This window comes from Panthera leo, chromosome D2, assembly GCF_018350215.1.
Source record: "Panthera leo isolate Ple1 chromosome D2, P.leo_Ple1_pat1.1, whole genome shotgun sequence".
In the NCBI taxonomy this organism is placed as follows: domain Eukaryota; kingdom Metazoa; phylum Chordata; class Mammalia; order Carnivora; family Felidae; genus Panthera; species Panthera leo.
Window position 1 is genome coordinate 58368206 of NC_056689.1, and position 17032 is coordinate 58385237.

The 17032-nt window shown below is 38.3% G+C and overlaps 1 protein-coding gene across 5 annotated transcripts in view; it reads right to left on the reverse strand.

Annotated features, from left to right (window-relative positions):
• CHUK (component of inhibitor of nuclear factor kappa B kinase complex) overlaps positions 1-16350 on the reverse strand; it is a 40816-nt gene extending 24466 nt beyond the window's left edge. For 3 of the 5 annotated variants that reach the window (XR_006194796.1, XR_006194795.1, XM_042909128.1), the window contains exons 1-9: positions 16177-16350; positions 9394-9488; positions 7233-7347; positions 6521-6590; positions 5251-5339; positions 3980-4069; positions 3705-3829; positions 3407-3514; positions 2694-2829 (exon numbers count right to left, since the gene is read on the reverse strand). Coding sequence is in view for 3 of the 5 variants with exons in the window: in XM_042909128.1 (XP_042765062.1) it covers positions 2694-2829; positions 3407-3514; positions 3705-3829; positions 3980-4069; positions 5251-5339; positions 6521-6590; positions 7233-7347; positions 9394-9488; positions 16177-16281 (933 nt within the window). In the remaining 2 variants the exon portion in view is untranslated. The remainder of the gene's footprint in view (positions 1-2693; positions 2830-3406; positions 3515-3704; positions 3830-3979; positions 4070-5250; positions 5340-6520; positions 6591-7232; positions 7348-9393; positions 9489-16176) is intronic. The other 2 variants (XM_042909127.1, XM_042909129.1) reach the window with 2 other exon arrangements.
• Between the last annotated feature and the right edge of the window lie 682 nt (positions 16351-17032).

Genomic DNA, 17032 nt, shown 5'->3' on the forward strand with positions numbered 1-17032 from the left:
AAAGAAGGAATAATTAAATACTTCTGTTTTACCATTACCTTCAGTGGCAAGTTCAGTATATTTTTTTCAACTTTCCTATATATTTAGAATATTTCATAATATACAGTTAGAAAACCATGCAATCAGACTCTCTGAATTTTTTAAAAGAAAGAAGTATTCCAGTAACTGTTTTGATTTCTTTTCTTTTTTTAAGTGAAAACCAAACACACATCATTCCTTCTTTGAATAATGTAACACCTTAGAAAATGTTCTACAATAGCAAACTATTTTTGCAGTACATGCTTCTGTGTTCATGGTATTCCCCTGCCTATCTTTCCCCCTGTTAATTCTCCTCTTATCTTTTTTTTTTTTTTTTCTTTTGAGAGAGAATGCACAAGGTGGGTAAGGGGCAGAGGGTGAGAGAGAGAATCTCAAGCAGGCTCCATGCCCAGCATGGAGCCCAATGTGGGGCTTGATCCCACGACCCCAGGATCATGACCTAAGCTGAAATCAAGAGCCAGGTGTTCAACTGACTGAGCCATCCAGGCACCCCAATTAACCCTTACTTATCTTTCAAAATTCAGTCCTATTATCATGTCTAGGAAGTATCTCTGAATTAATTAATAGTATCCTACACATACCTTATCCTGTACAACCTCACAATAGTGAGCCTTTGAATAAGATATTACTGTACCTGGGCTATAAATAAAATACAATAAATAAATATTTGCCCAGATTCACAGATAGGAAAATAGTGGTTCTACACACTGAAGTCTACAGACCAGAAGACATACAAAGAGGACTCTTTCCCTATGCTCTGTAACAAGCAGATGCTCGCTCACAGACTCCACAGAGTGGAAATGATGCTATGATTACCATGACAAATCTGAAAAAATCTGGGATAAAAGATAAAAATTTTCAGGGGCAACAAAGAACTAAAAGGTGTTATCAAATCCTGCTGGGCTAACACACTGAGGAATCATTCACTCCTTGGCACAATAAAAGAAAGCCAAATCAAGAAGGCAGGTAACTTTTCAGTGTTAGCCAAGAATGACATCGACAGAGCCCCAAGTTCCTATTTAATAAAGTATGCCAAGATTATAGTAAAACCTTACACATTATAATTTCTCATTTCAATTTTTCAAAAAATAAAATTTAGCCCCATGCCCAACTGGCCTCCTTCCACCTGCAGGACGGCCTTGATCGCTCACAGCCAAGCCCTCACCACAGATTCTGCCCCTTCATGTTTCCAATTTTAGAAACCCTATCTACTACTACTCAATCAAATAGCTATGGAAAGACTGCATATGAGAATCGTTTCTGGGTATACAGCATAATAGAGCCTCTCATTCCTATCAATGAATATTTATTGAGAATCTGGTACATGCCCTGCTTTGTACAGAACACTGGGGTAGAGTGGTAGTAGGGTGAGCAAGTGTTAATAAAAGTAGTAAGAACCATCCCAGCATTAAAGAAGAAGATAACCTATATGGAGAGACATGAGTGGAAGATGGGAAACAATTAGAAAATATAGTAAATATGATTATATGACAAACTATGTGACAGAGATCAATCAGAGAAAAGGAGAGTCGAGTATGTGCCAGTGTAGCTGAGGAGATACAGAGACAGAGATCATTCTGGGCAGAGGACAGCATCTATCAGAGCACAAAAATGGATAATGTGCTTCATGGCATAAGGAGCAGTGACAAGTGAAGTAAAGGGTAAGAGAAGCAGGTCTGGGGCAAGCACTTGGTTGGATGGAATTGCATGAGCAAAGCTCCAAAAGCCAGGGAGATCAGTTTAGACTTGACTTGGCAGGCAAGAAGAAGAAATATGTTGGATTCTTAGACAGGAGAATAAAAAAGCATTTTCAGAAGATGAGATGGGAAGTTCATGCTGCATGAATTGTAGGATGGGGAGGAGGTATAGAGGCATGAAAGCCAGACAGGACATTTCCTCACCAAACCAAATCCCATAACATTATACCTAAATGAACGCGATCCAATGGCACCAATACGAGGAAGGGGAAAATCCAAAAGATGTTTTTTAAGAGTAATCAACAAAGACCACTTAGAAGTAAAACTAAGGGGTGCCTGGGTGGCTCAGTCAGTTAAGCGTCTGACTTTGGCTCAGGTCATGATCTCACGGTTTGGGAGTTCAAGCCCCGCGTCAGCTGTGCTGACAGCTCAAAGCCTGGAGCCTGTTTCAGATTCTGTGTCTCCATCGCTCTCTGCCCCTCCCCCACTTGTGCTCTGTCTCTAAGTCTCTGTCAAAAATAAATAAACATTAAAAAAAAAAAAAAAAAAAGAAGTAAAACTGAGAAGGGGCGCCTGGGTGGCTCAGTCGGTTAAGCGTCCGACTCTTGATTTCAGCTCAGGTCATGATGTCACAGTTCCTGAGTTTGACCTCCATGTTGGGCTCTGCGCTGGCAACATGCAGCCTGCTTAGGATTCTCTCTTTCCCTCTCTCTCTGTCCCTCCCCCGCTCATGTTCTCTTGCTCTTTCTCTCTCTAAAATAAATAAACATTTTTTTAAAAAAATAAGTAAAACTGAGAAGGCTTACTAAAGAAATAAAAGCAGATCAGCTCTAAGGATATCATTTTCTTTTCAAATAAGCATCAGGAAAAAATTACCAAAATATATTTATGCTTATTTCCAGATAAATTTGTTAACTTCAATGCAAGTCTTATGAAGTAGACCACATTCAAACTAACCTTCAAATTCAGAATGTGATCCATTAATAGAAAACATCTTGGCTGCTTCAAAGTGAGATCAACAGGTCCTCCTCTTTGCTGAGGATCCCAATTCAGCATCAACTGAAGCCAGTTTTCCATGGGCTCTACTATTAAACTAGAAAGTATACAAAAAATAGGGTGAAAATCTTTATGTTCCAATTTTCCTTTAGTATTCTAAAAAAAGTAATTTTATAGGTTTCCCATGTCCTTTCTCGTGACTCATCTGTGCCATTTTGTATCTTACTTTCAAGTAATTCATGAAATGACAAACTTTTTTTTCCATAAAAAACAACCCCAAACCTACATATGTAAGTACTAGCAACTTCACTAGATGAGCCCAGTTCAATTTTCCAAGGAACCCATTTACTTCAGTATCCCAAAAGTCTTCTTAAAGCAGGAGTTCTTGTTTCCACTAGACCTGTGCCGTCCAATATGGTAGCCTCTAGTCACAAGTGGCTATTTGCACTTATACTTATGTTAATTAAAATGAAATAAAATTTAAAATTAAGTTCTTCTATCACACTACAACCTTTCAAGTGCTCTATAGCCTCATTTGGCTATCACGGATATAAAACTTTCATCATCACAGAAGGTTCTACTACATAATACTACTTGAAACAGACAACAACTCAACTGTTCTTTTATAACCCAAAGAACCAAGAGGTGAACTTCCTCAACTACAATATACTTACCTACAAAGGCTATTTGGTTGAGGTAAATGGCTACTAAACCGAACTTCTCCTGTCATCTCTTCACATGCAAATATACACTTTGGATCCTTCTTCTTAATCTTCTCATGCCTATAATACAAGTTACCTCATTGACAACCTGATTCTCACAAACATTCTAAGATTTTTTGCCATGTAGTTTTATTCAATTATGTATTTAAAAGGTAATTACACCATATAAAGAGGGATGGAAGAAAAAAAAGCATGTAACTTAAAATTTCCATTCCCATTAAGCACACCAAAGTTCTCTCCCATTTCTTACCAGGTAAATGGCTGCAGATGATGCAAAAAGGGCCTATATCCAGCAATACATTCAAACACCATGGTCCCAAAGCTCCAGTAATCAACAGTAGCTGTATAAGGCTTGTTCTCAAAGAGCTCTGGGGCCTTAAAAAGGAAAAAAAAAAAAAAAAAGCTTTAAGTGTCAATACTATAAGAGAAAAGCTACTTTATTTTTGACCTACTATATTCATGACCTTCAGAAATAAGAACATGAATCCTGTACACTTAAATTCAAAGAAACAATACATGTCTCACCAGATATTGCAGTGTTCCCACAAAAGACGTACACAGACTTCCTTGATCAACATCTTTGGCATATCCCAGATCAATTATTTTATGCATAATCTGCAATATAATAAGTATTAAATGACTGAGAAATTTGAAAGGGAAAGGCAACAGTGTCCTTATAAGGCTCTGGAGTGGGTGGTGAGAAAGAGCTTGGGCTCTGGAATATGACAAACATATTTCAAGCCTGAGCTCCACCACTTATGTGATCTTGATCAAGTTACTTAACTTCTCTCATTGTATTTAGTTTCCCAAATAATGGTATTACTAACAATCCTTACTTCACCAGAATTGTTATTAGGATTCAATGAAATAATAAAAAAAAGAATTTAACACAGTGCCTGATACATGGTAAAAATTAAGTATAGACTGGCTATTAATTTTTATTTTGGTATATTCAAAATAAACTTGATCCATTAACCCACAAGGCAAAGGTAAGGATGACTTCCAAACTTGAAAAAGCATCATACCACTGAATGAGTAAAGACCTATCTAACGTCCAGAATATCCTGAAGTCTTTAGATACAAAGAAAGCAGAAATGGTTGGTTGCCAAGCATACACGAAAGGCTCCTAAAAGAAGAAGCACCAGTAAGATTTCATCACCTCCAACTGACCACCACGTATCATTCACTAAAGACCACACAATCCAATTCAAGGTTCAGACTCTTGGCTTTACATCTTTATTAGTATGGAACCTGGGTGCTAGCTGCAAAAAAACTATTCAAATTATTCTGATAAATACAAGTATTCCAGAAGTCAATTCACAATTTCTGGGTCTTCTCATGATGACCCATTTAAGAATCTGAAAAATCAAGGTTTTGAATTTTACTTAAATATAGAACTTAGGACTTTTGGGGGAGGAGAATGAATTTATTCTTTCTTAAGTAAGAAATGCAGTTAAGTAAACATATTTTTCCCCCTTAAAGTAAATCTAGGATGTATCTGTGGGTGCTGGATGTTCTATGTAAGGGATTAACAAATTATTTTTACTCACTATCTATTATCTCTACTAGATACTCTGTTAGAAAACAGAAGTGAGCAAGATAGGTGTTCTGTCTCTAATGAAGCCCCTGTGTTAGCAGAGGAGACAAACAACTAAACACAAAACCACAGTTCAGTGTTGTAAGGCCTGGGATAGAAAAAGTATAAAATGCTGTGGAAGGGCACAAACTTCAAACGCTAATTACACCAAGGAGACTGTATTCAAATGGCATGTAATATTTCTTCAGGTTTTACCTACCTTTCCACCAACATCCTGAAGAACTATGTTTTCAGGTTTTAGATCACGATGTATGATTTTGTTTTCATGCAAATATCGGATCCCAGACCCTAAATAAAATTTAAAATGTATTTTGAGGTAACAGAAACACTGAATTAAAAATAAATTCATCTCAGGAAGCCTGGGTGGCTCAGTCGGTTAAGTGTCCAACTCTTGATTTCAGTCAGGTCATGATCTCACAGTCATGAGATGGAGCCCCGCCTTGGGCTCCATGTTGGGTGTGGAGCCTGCTTAAGATTCTCTCTCCCCCTCCCTCTCCGTCTGCCTCTTCCCTACTCACGAGCTCTCTCTCTCTCTCTCTCTCAATAAATAAATAAATAAATAAATAAATAAATAAATAAACTCACATTTTGTACAGATCTGCTCTGACAATCAAACTTTTTGAAGTTTTTTTTTTTTTCTTTTTATTTAAGTAATCTCTACATCCAACATAGGGCTCAAATTCATGACTCTGAGATCAAGAGTCATACGTTCCTCTGACTGAGCCAGCCAGGCACCCATCTGATGCTCAAATTTACACAGACCATCATAACTATATGATTAATGATATTATAGCAGTTAAGATTCTCTCCGCAGAAAATCCAAGAACATTAAACAATACTGCAGAATTATATATATGTTCCTTTATGAGAATGAACATTAAAAAATGGAATAAGGAATTGAGAAAATCCTTATTGATCAATTGAGAAAATCCCTCTAGTTTTCCTTCCCACCTAAATCACCCTCTTCAACTAGACTTGGTCTTCATAACCTAGGAAAAGAGGCAAAATCAAAATATACAGGGAAACATATCCTTGGCTTCTGAACTTCTTCCATGGGCCTAAGTGCAGATAATTTTAGGGATTTTTCAGGAGTAATTCTGATTAAAAAGAGATTTCATCCTAAGAGTTGACTTGAAAACCTATGACCATGAGATGCAATGCCACTGGTAAATAAAATTACTATGTTAAGCACACAGGAAGGGAGAGTAAAATTGAATAAGGTCATTTCACACTATTTTTTTTTATCTGTAATTGGAACATCTATTTGTCAAAAATGGACTCCTAGCATAAAACAAAAAATTAAATATCCTAGTTTTAGTATCAGCTGCAACAGTTAAATTTTTCTTTCTTATAGATGGTAAAAATGTAGGCTTTGTGCAGTACATAAAAGATTCTTCTTAATTCTCAATATGTAGAAACTTTTATAAACCAAATTAAATTATGATGGTATTTTCAAACTGATTACATACCTATATCACTCAGTAAAGAAAGTATCTGGCTTTCTTTAAGCCCACAGCAATTTTCTGGTTTGTTGAGTAGCTGAAGAAAAAAAAAAAAGAAGTCTAAAAGTGTATAATGTCAATATAGCTTGTCTGTAGTAGCAATACATTAATCACTATACTTTAATAGAATATTCAAATAAGAAGTTATAATTAAGAAAATATAAGAGGGGGAAAATTACGAAAACCATACTGAGGACTTTATGTTAAGACTTACATAAATAAAGATAAAGGAGGAAAGTCTCTGAAACTGAAAAAGGCTGGACAAAACCTCACATATATAAAAGTAGCCATAGGGCATATTTAAAATGAGATGAGAAAGATGTGCAATAGAAAAAACAACTTGTTTGTTTGTTTTTGAAAACAACTTCTTTATAAACACCTTAGACATTGATATTTTGGTCTAACACCATCAATCCAGTCCCATCCTGCAAACACCACCACCTACAAAAAGACACAAATGTTCCCAGTAAAGGGCCATGCAGTAAATACTTTAGGCTTTACAGGCCACACGGTCTCTGTCACAACTGCTCAACTCTGATGGTATAGTAAGAAAGCAGCCATAGTACAGGTAACAGGCCACAGTTTACTGACCTTATTCTAGATTATCATATTAAATATGATTCAAACATTGCTAAGGTTCATGATTTACTAACTCATCATCTTAAAACATCCACACTACCTTCCGGAGATCTCCGCCAGAACAGTATTCCATTGCTAGAAGAGGAACATCATTAATTAAAAAATTCAACTCCTCAGGTACATCACAGGCCTTTACAACGTTGGCATGGTTCAACCTAACAAGAAGGAGAAAATATTATAATTAAAAAATTTTTTCCAATGAAAAGGGATTGGATTTGAAATGGTAGTTAATTGGGGGGCAGTGAGGGGAAGAAAGGCTGGCATTATTTATAATAAATAATGCCATTACCCACTTTACATATATTAACTCATTTACTTATCAAAATAATCCTACTATAGGTAGATTTATTAATAGTCTCATCACACAGGAGAAAACTGAAGCACAAACTGGCTAAGTAATATAGGATCACACAGAAAGGAGGTGGTCAAGTAAGGATTCGAATCTGGTAGTATGGCTCCAAAGCCTGTATCATACTGGTTCTCTCATAATCACTTACAATGTCACGCTGGGGTGGTATATTAAAATTATGGCATGTTTCCTTCTAGTTTCAATCTGTACATAAACACATTTTAAAATAAATGTTAAATCTCACTATATACTGTTTTCTAACACCTTTTTTTTAACTTAACAATATATCATCCCAGGTATTATCAGCATCATCAGCATCATCATCATGCAATGGATCTCAAAACTGGAATACATTACCAGCTCCTAGGGACCTAGGGAAACAGACTCTCCATGTGTAGAGCCTGAGAATTTATATTGTTAGCAAAGTTTCCTGCTCATTCTGCCAGATAGCCAAGTTTGAGTGCCATTTAAGTGAACTGAGAAAAGACACTGGAGTCAGAAAGTACTTATTTCAAATCTAGACTTCATTAGCTACCAGTTGTATGACTCGATGAGCTTCAACCTCCTCATCTATAAAATCAGGATAATACCTAAACACACAGGGTATCTGTGACAAATGGAAGGATTATTTGTAAAGCGCTTAACACACTACTTGTGCAGGTTTTAAAACATGCCCACTTCTTCCTTTAAGAGCTTAATTCTTCTCCTTCCCTTGAGTGTAGGCTGTATGTACTTGGTGACTCATTTCTAACAAACAGAATGTTGTAGAAAAGATATTACTTCTGAGGAAAGATCATAAAAGATGTCTGCTTTCACCTTGCTCTCTCTCTCAGATCACTCACTTTGGGGAAAACTAGCTGCCATGTCATGAAAATATCCAAGCTTCACTACACAGAGCCCATATGACGAGCAACTGATACCTCTAGTCAACAGCCGTATAAATTAGCTTGGAAGTGGACACTCCAGCCCCACTCAAGCCTTTGGATGACTGCAGCTCCAGTCAACATTTTGGGATTTTTCAGAAGGGATGTTCTGAGTCAGAACCACTAAGCTAAGTCACTCACAAATTCCTAAACTACAGAAACTGTGAGACACTAAATGTTTGTCTTTTTTTTTTTTTTTTTAATTTATTTAAGTAATCTCTACACCCAATGTGGGGCTTGAACTCATGACCCCAATATCACGAGTCGCAGGCTCTTCCAACGGAGCCAGTCAGGCACCCCTAAATGTCTGTCTTTTTTTTTTTTACTTTTAATGTGCCTCGATTTGTATTAAAAAAAAATTTTTTAATGCTTATTTTTGAAAGAGGGATACAGAGAGAGAGACAGAGTGCAAGCAGGGGAGTGGCAGAAAGAGACGGAGACACAGAATCTGAAGTACGCTCCAGGCTCTGAGCTGTCAGCACAGAGCCTGATGTGGGGCTCAAACTCATGAACCACGAGATCATGACTAACTGAACCACCCAGGCACCCCAATGTTTGTCATTTTAAGCCACTAAGTTTTGGGGTAATTGTGTACAAAGCAATAGATACACTATTCAACAAAAGTAAAGAGAGTAGTGATTATATTTAACTAGAAAGTATAATAGATGAACACTGCCCAATATTCAAAAGAAAAAGATTCTGCTCTCAGAGAACGGAGTCTGATAATATCTAGCTGACTTTTAAAACTAAACCTACTTAATCATAATGTGATGTTATTATTTGAAATAGAACATATATATTTGATAAGAAAAAAAAAAAATATGTTCCCAAAAAGATCCTGAGAAGAATGTATTTCTACCCTCGTTCCCTATGGTGACATCTGGCTAGGCTGCAGAACTAGGGAAATATAAGTCATCAAATACACTTACTTCTTCATGATCTGGATTTCATGGCACCACCGTTCTCTGTTTTTGGTACTTAGTTCTACACGACATGACTTAATTGCTATTTTGACATCAAGTTCCTGCCAAAATAGAAAATCAACATAGAAAAATATATTAATTAGGTTCTTGTGCAGATTTGCTTGTCATCAAAGACATGCCAATCTGGGGAAACAAAACTCTTTAGCTTTACTAATTAAACAGATTTATCCAAGGCGCTCTTGAGCCATGCTTTTGCTAGGTAAACACTGAGTCGATTAAACCAATGCTTTAAAACTGACCTTCACCTCAGCCTCCATAATATGAAAATCCACAGCAAACATCATACTCAATAGGAAAAAACTGAGAGCTTTTCCTCTAAGGTCAGGAACAAGACAAGGATGTCCATTCCCACCACTTTTATTCAACACAGTCCTAGCCATAGTAATCAGACCACAAAAAGAAATAAAAGGCATCCAAATTAGCAAGGAAGAAGTATAACTTTTACTATTTGCAGACGACATGATACTATATACAGGAAACCCTAAAGATGCCACAAAAAAAACCTACCATAACTAATAAATGAATTCAGTAAAGTCACAGGATATAAAATCAATATTCAGAAATCTGTTGCATCTCCATACACTAATAATGAAGCAGCAGAAAGAGAAATTAAGAAAACAATCACGTTTAGGGGCACCTGGGTAGCTCAGACGGTTAAGCGTCCGACTTCAGCTCAGGTCATGATCTCATGGTTCATGGGTTTGAGCCCCAAATTGGGCTCTGTGCTGACAGCTCAGAGCCTAGAGCCTGCTTCAGATTCTGTGTCTCCCTCTCTCTCTGTCCCTCCCCCACTCGTGCTCTACCTCTCTCTCAAAAATAAAAACATTAAAAAAAATTTTTTTAGAAAGAAAACAATCCCGTTTACAAATGCACCAAAAATAATAAAATACCTAGGAATAAACTTAACCAAAGAGGTGAAAGACCTGTACTCTGAAAACTATAAAACATTGATGAAAGAAATTAAAGACAACACAAAGAAATCAAAAGTCATTCCATGCCCATGCACTGGAAGAACAAATATTGTTAAATTGTCTATACTACACAAAGAAATCTACAGACTTAATGCAATCCCTATCAAAATACCAACAGCATTTTCATAGAACTAGAACAAATAATCCTAAAACTTGTATGGAACCACAAAAGACTTTGAATAGTCAAAGCAATCTTGAAAAATGAAAATAAAATTGGAGGTATCGTGATTTCAGATTTCAAGTTATATTCAAAGCTGCAGTAACCAAAACAGAATGGTATTGGCACAAAAATAGATACATGGATACATACATAGATCAATGGAACAAGATCCCAGAAATAAACCCACGATTATATGCTCAATTAATCTACGACAAAGGAGGCAAGAATATGCATTGGGAAAAAGATAGTCTCTTCAACAATGGTGTTAGGAAAACTGGGCAGTTACAAAAGAATGAAACTGGACCACTTTCTTACACCATAAACAAAAATAAATTCAAAATGGATTAGACATAAATGTGAGACCTGAAACCATAAAAATCCTGAAAAAGAACACAGGCAGTACTTTCTCTGACATCAGCCACAGAAACATTTTTCTTGATGTCTCCCGAGGAAAGGGAAATCAAAGAAAAAACTATTAGGACTGTATCAAAATTAAAAGCTTCTGCACAGCAAAGGAAACAACAAAACTAAAAGGTAACCTATTGAATGGGAGAAGATATTTGTAAGTGACATATCTGATAAATGGTTAGTATCCAAAACATGTAAAAACTGATATACTTGAACACACAAAAGACAAATAATCCAATTAAAAAATAAGCAGAGGAGGAGCCCCCCCCCCAAAAAAAAATAAGCAGAAGACATGATTAGACAGTTCCCCAAAGAAGACACACAGATGGCCAATAGATATGTGAAAAGGTGCTCAACATCACTCATCATCAGGGAAATGCAAATCAAAACTACAATGAGATATCATCTCACACCTGTCAGGATGGCTAAAATAAAAAACACAAGAAACAACAAGTATTGGCAAGGAGATGAAGAAAAACCCCGTGCACTGTTGGTGGTAATGCAAACTCGTGCAACCACTGTGGAAAATAGTATAGAGGTACCTCAAAAAGTCAACAGAACTACCCTACGAAGAAGTAATTCCACTACTGGGTATTTACCCCAAAAATACAAAAACACTAATTCAAAGGGATACAGGCACCCCTATGTTTACTACAGCATTATTTACAATAGCCAAATTATGGAAGCAGCTCATATGTCCATCAATAGGTAAATGGATAAGGAAGATGTGGTATACAATGGAATATTAGTCATAAAAAAAGGAATGAAATCTGGCCATTTTCAACAACATGGATGGAGCTAGAGAATATAATGCTAAATGAAATGTCAGTCAGAGAAAGGCACATACCATATGATTTCACTCCTATATGGAATTTAAGAAACAAAACAAGCAAAGAAAGACAAACCAAGAAACATACTCTCAACTATAGAGAACAAATTCATGGTTACTAGAAGGGGAGGTGGGTGGAGGGATGGGTGGAATAGATGATGGGGATTAAAGAGTACACATCATAATAAGCACTGAATAATGTACAGAATTGTTGAATCACTATAATGTACACCTGAAACTAACATAACACTGTATGTTAACTATACTGAAATTAAAATTAAAAACATAATAAAAATTTTTTTTAAAAATACAGGAGAGAAAATCCTAACAGGTCAAATGCCCAAGAATATCAGACAGACATATACATTTTTTCTCTCAGAGGAAAAAAAAGAAAAGTCCTCTTGTATTAACATATTTAGAGTTGAAGATTTTAATAAGAATTAAATGAACACTTCTTTATAGAGTGAACTCAAACCTCTTTCACTTTTTTCAGCGATTTAAGAAAAAGTCACACCTGTCACCAAGGTACTTAGGGAACTAACAATTTTTGTTTAGAAATACTCAGAAAAGTTACAAGTTATGAAAAGTGAGACTCTGAGGTCTTAAGTTGGCTTGAGAAGAAAAAAATCAACCAAATTTCAAACACATCAAAGCACACAAGCGAAGTGACTGAGGCTGATCCCATTACAGGTCTCTCTCTTTAGAACACTGTCTCCTATATACAGCTAGAAAATTACAAAGACTTGTCTCCCCAACAAACTCCTTTTTGGGCTTAGTCAAAATAGCTAACAAGGGCCCCAGCCTTCAGCATAACTGGAATGAAATGGATAATTCAGGGCCACCTGGCCTTACCAGCAAGAAATAGTTTTAATATGACCAAAGCTAACAACAACAACAACAACAACAACTCCAAAATTTGTTCCTAATCTTTACATTTCAAATGATATTTAAAAAATACTAACAATGGTTATACTTCTGTTTCTATAACTATAAAATGAACCTAATAGCTCTTGCCTTGGCCTAGTCATTTAGCCAATTCTGACTGAAATTAAGTCCAACCTGATGCACATTACAGGGAACAGCCAGACCTCATCACATTCTGGCAACAGTAAAAATGCAGCCCAGGAATAGCCGTCAGGACCAAACAGGAGGAAAAAAAATATAGTATATGGATGAGGAAGCAAGATATAGGTTGTATGGAATATTCTAAATGGGAGCAGAGGGATGGTGAGGGGAACAAGCTAGAGATAAAACAGTCCATGTACAGAGAAAGAAGAAAGGAATTGGGACACACTACAATCTAGCCTAACTACAGTCCTCACTCCCTTCAATCTTTCTTTTGTTTTGAGCAGGCACCTGGCTCTAGCTGGGTCCCATGTAAGCTTTTACCACCATGGAGACAATGCGGCACAACCATGAACAACATTAAGCCCTTAAAAATGGGAATATTCCAGAGACAGTGGCGACTGTTGCATAACAATGCGAATGTACGTAATGCCACAGAACTGTACATTTAAAAATGGCAAAAATGGTAAACGTTATTTCTATTTTACCACAATAAAAAATTGGCAAATACAAAGTTAAATTAGTTTGTAAAGTATTTCTCAGAGCTTTTAAGATGCTAATGTGGATTATGATTCTCCAAATGAAACAATAGTACATGCAGCATTTACCCAATGTATTTGACCACAGTATCCTTTTTTCAAAGCATTTCACAGGATTAGTTTTTCCAAATATACTTTGAGAAGTGCTACTCTGTTCCCTAGGAAGAATTCTTTGGTTATTTTTGTCATGTTTCCATATAACTTTATAAATACCTTTGTTATATAGGTTACCACATTGTACTTGAGTGTTTCTGTATTTGCCCCTCTCACTACACTTGAAATCTACTTAAGGGCAGCAAATACTACTTTTGTTGACCTGGGTACCATCAGCACCCAGCATAATAATCAGATAAATAAACCATCTCATATCCTTTTCTCTTCCTCATTGTGATTTAAGTGATGTAGATAAAATACTGAGATGTGGCTTCTACTAAAACCCAAGGATCTTGAAATTTGTTATGGGCCAATTATAAGTCTGGCTTGGAAAAGTAATGATGCTGTTAGCACAGAGTATTTCTTCTCTTTTCACTATAGGCCCAGGCATCAAATGTCCCAGTTTGGGGGAAGGGCCAGTCTAGACACGTGGAAAGTTCCTGAGAGATTTCTAAGATTCTAGAAGAACCCAAATCTCTTCCATTTAGAAAGTAATGAATTCTAGGGCACCTGGGTGGCTCAGTTGGTTAAGCGTCCGACTCTTGGTTTCAGCTCAGGTCATGATCTCACGGTTCGTGAGTTCAAGCCGCACGTCGGGCTCTGTGCTGGGAGCGCAGAGACTGCTTGGGATCCTCTCTATCTCCCTTTCTCTCTGCCCCTCCCCTGCTTGCTCTTGTGCTCGCGCGCGCGCTCTCTCTCTCTCTCAAAATAAATAAATAAACTTAAAAAAAAAGTAGTGAATTCCACAGAGACAGAAAGTAGAAAGGTGATTGCTAGCTGGCAGGGGAAGGAGGAAATGGGGAGGTATTGTTTAATGGGTACAGAGTTTCAGTTTGGTAAGATGAAAAAGTTCTGGAAATGGATGGTGGCGATGGTTGCACACCAACGTGAATGTACTTAATGCCACTGAACTGTACACTGAAAAATAGCTAAAAATGGTAAATTTTACATTATATACTTTACCACAACTTTGTTAAAAAAGTGCTGTGTTGATCTATCCCCAGTCAGGGACCAAGAAAAGCAGTCACAAAAGCATGCTAATAAGCATATATTTTTTCTTTTCTTATGACCAGGCTTAGATAACAAGGCCACAGGCAACATTCCACTGGAAGTACTTGGCTCCCCCTTCTCTCTTGGAGTGCCTTATGTCTTCTCTGACGGTGAAAATTATTAAATTTACTGCTTATCTTGCTGTCAAAGTGCTTAATGCCTTAGTCCTCCACCTCCCATTCTCCCTCTCTCCAAGATTGCCTCCTATGCTCAATCTAGAAAGCTGCTTCACAAAACTTCCTCAGTTCTATCAGTGACATTTGCCACTGTGCCCCACAAGCATGTCTATTCCTCCCAGATACTCCCATCTCCGCCCCCCCCCCCTACTCCTTAAGACAGCAAATCTTGAATTCAAGTCTCTATTCACAGACCGATTGCAAACATTTTAATAATATTTTCATTGCTCATCCTGTCCCATGTTTTTCACTCAGATTTACCTTTTACAAACAAACACTTCCAGGAACACCACTTTTATCTGGACATTTCCTTTTTTAAGGTCCATTAATAATGGTTAAGATGATGATAATAGTAACAACACAGCAGCAGCAGGAGCTAACATTTGAGGGCTTATCTTAGGCCAGGTTCTGTACTTAGTTTTACAAACATTATCTTATTTAACTCTCAGACCCATGATGTACATAATTATTATAACCATTTTACAGATGACAAAACAAAGGCTATCCTGCAAGGATTATTAGTCAAGGGTCTATATCTCTAAAAGGTTTATACGTTATTCAGAAGAGCATGACCCTCCTCAAAGGGCAATGCGTTAGGTGGTGGGGATGTGCAATTGCTCATTTTTCTGGGGAAAGGGTTCATAGCTTTTATAGGTATGTCGAAAGATGCATAGCTCAAACATGATTATTAACTCCTGCTACAATGGTTAAACATTTACAACTAAATCAAAGCAAAATTCTTGAGTCTGATGTTACCTGTCTTCCACCCACTAGAGCACCTCACACCCAATCTACTTCCTTCCCTTAGGAAGCCATGATCATTTCACCAGCTGATCCTCACACTGTTCCCTACCCAGAAGGCATCCCCAAATCTGAAGCCTACCCGATGCTTCCAAAAGCTTAACTGGGGACCCACCATGAAACCTTCCTTGTCTACTCCAAACCCCTACAGATATCAAGTAGCCTCCAAGCACACGCATGAACACGCACATTCCAACAGACAGCCCCCTTCCTCACCCATTCGTGCTCACAATACAAAGCCTTATGTGCATCTGCCTCGCACACCCCGGCACTCTACATTCAGAGACACACATACGCACCGTCACACCCGGTAAACAATTTCTCACATCTTGACATCCGTACCAAAAGTTCCCCCTCAGAGCTCTATCTCACACACACTGACCCAGGACCTCGGATACAACCTCGGACTCAGTCACCAGACTCGCAAGCACAGTATCACACACTCACTCACACAGGCTCACCGGACCACAGTGCTGTCCAAAGGCTCACCGACAATCCCTCATGTACTGAGTGTCACTGTGTCCCAAAGACGCTCTGACAAACACCCACCGCCGCTCCCTCTCGCGCCCCACCTCACCCGATGCTGGTACAGGCAGACATTCCCGAAGCCGCCGGTGCCCAGCCGCTCGCGCATCTCCCAGGGCCCGCCCGCACCCGGCCGCAGCCCTGGGGGCCGCTCCATGGGGCGGGAGGGCAAGCGACCTCAGGTTCCGCCGCTGTTCCGAGGCCGGTTCCGGGCCGCCGAGGCTCGCGCGTCTCTCTTCTCGCGAGAAGTATGCGTCACTTCCGGTAACGGCCACAGGAAAAGCTCTACCCCGGCTTCTCCCGGACGCGGGCCAGCTAGCGACCAGAGAGGGAGTGTGGGAGGTCGGCTTCAATCCGTTAAGCCCTCTGGGCATTTTCCTGGCTGAGAGAACCCACTTGTTATTCGAGTCTTCAAAACCATAAGCTGTCCAATCCTTTCAAGTCATTTTCTAAATTTCACATCGTCTCCACCCCGTGTACATTTTACCTTTCTTCAAACCTCTGCCATCTATCCTCCAACCACCACCCGCTGAACTGGCGTTGGCAAAAACCACCAATGATTCAAATGTTGCGGAATCCGAAAAACTAGAAAGAATCCTGCACTAGTAGGCCCACTGATGCATTAAGTTTTATAGTCCTTTTATTTTTTAATGACTGATCATCTGCCATAGACAAGTCAGGCTCAGCTCTTTGTACACCTGTTCCAGGAAATCACTAAAGACAAGGATGTGACGCTGTTGTTGAGTAAAGAATGTAACTCCTGATTTCCGGAGCTTTCCCCTAAATTCCTCACAGCACTTGCAGTCAAGCAGTCTTCCATTTATGGGTTTGCCAGCGCGGTAGTTGCTCATTGCGGGATTGTTTTTGATGTGTGATGCAGGGCTTCAGAGGCAAGCTTCAGGAATGCT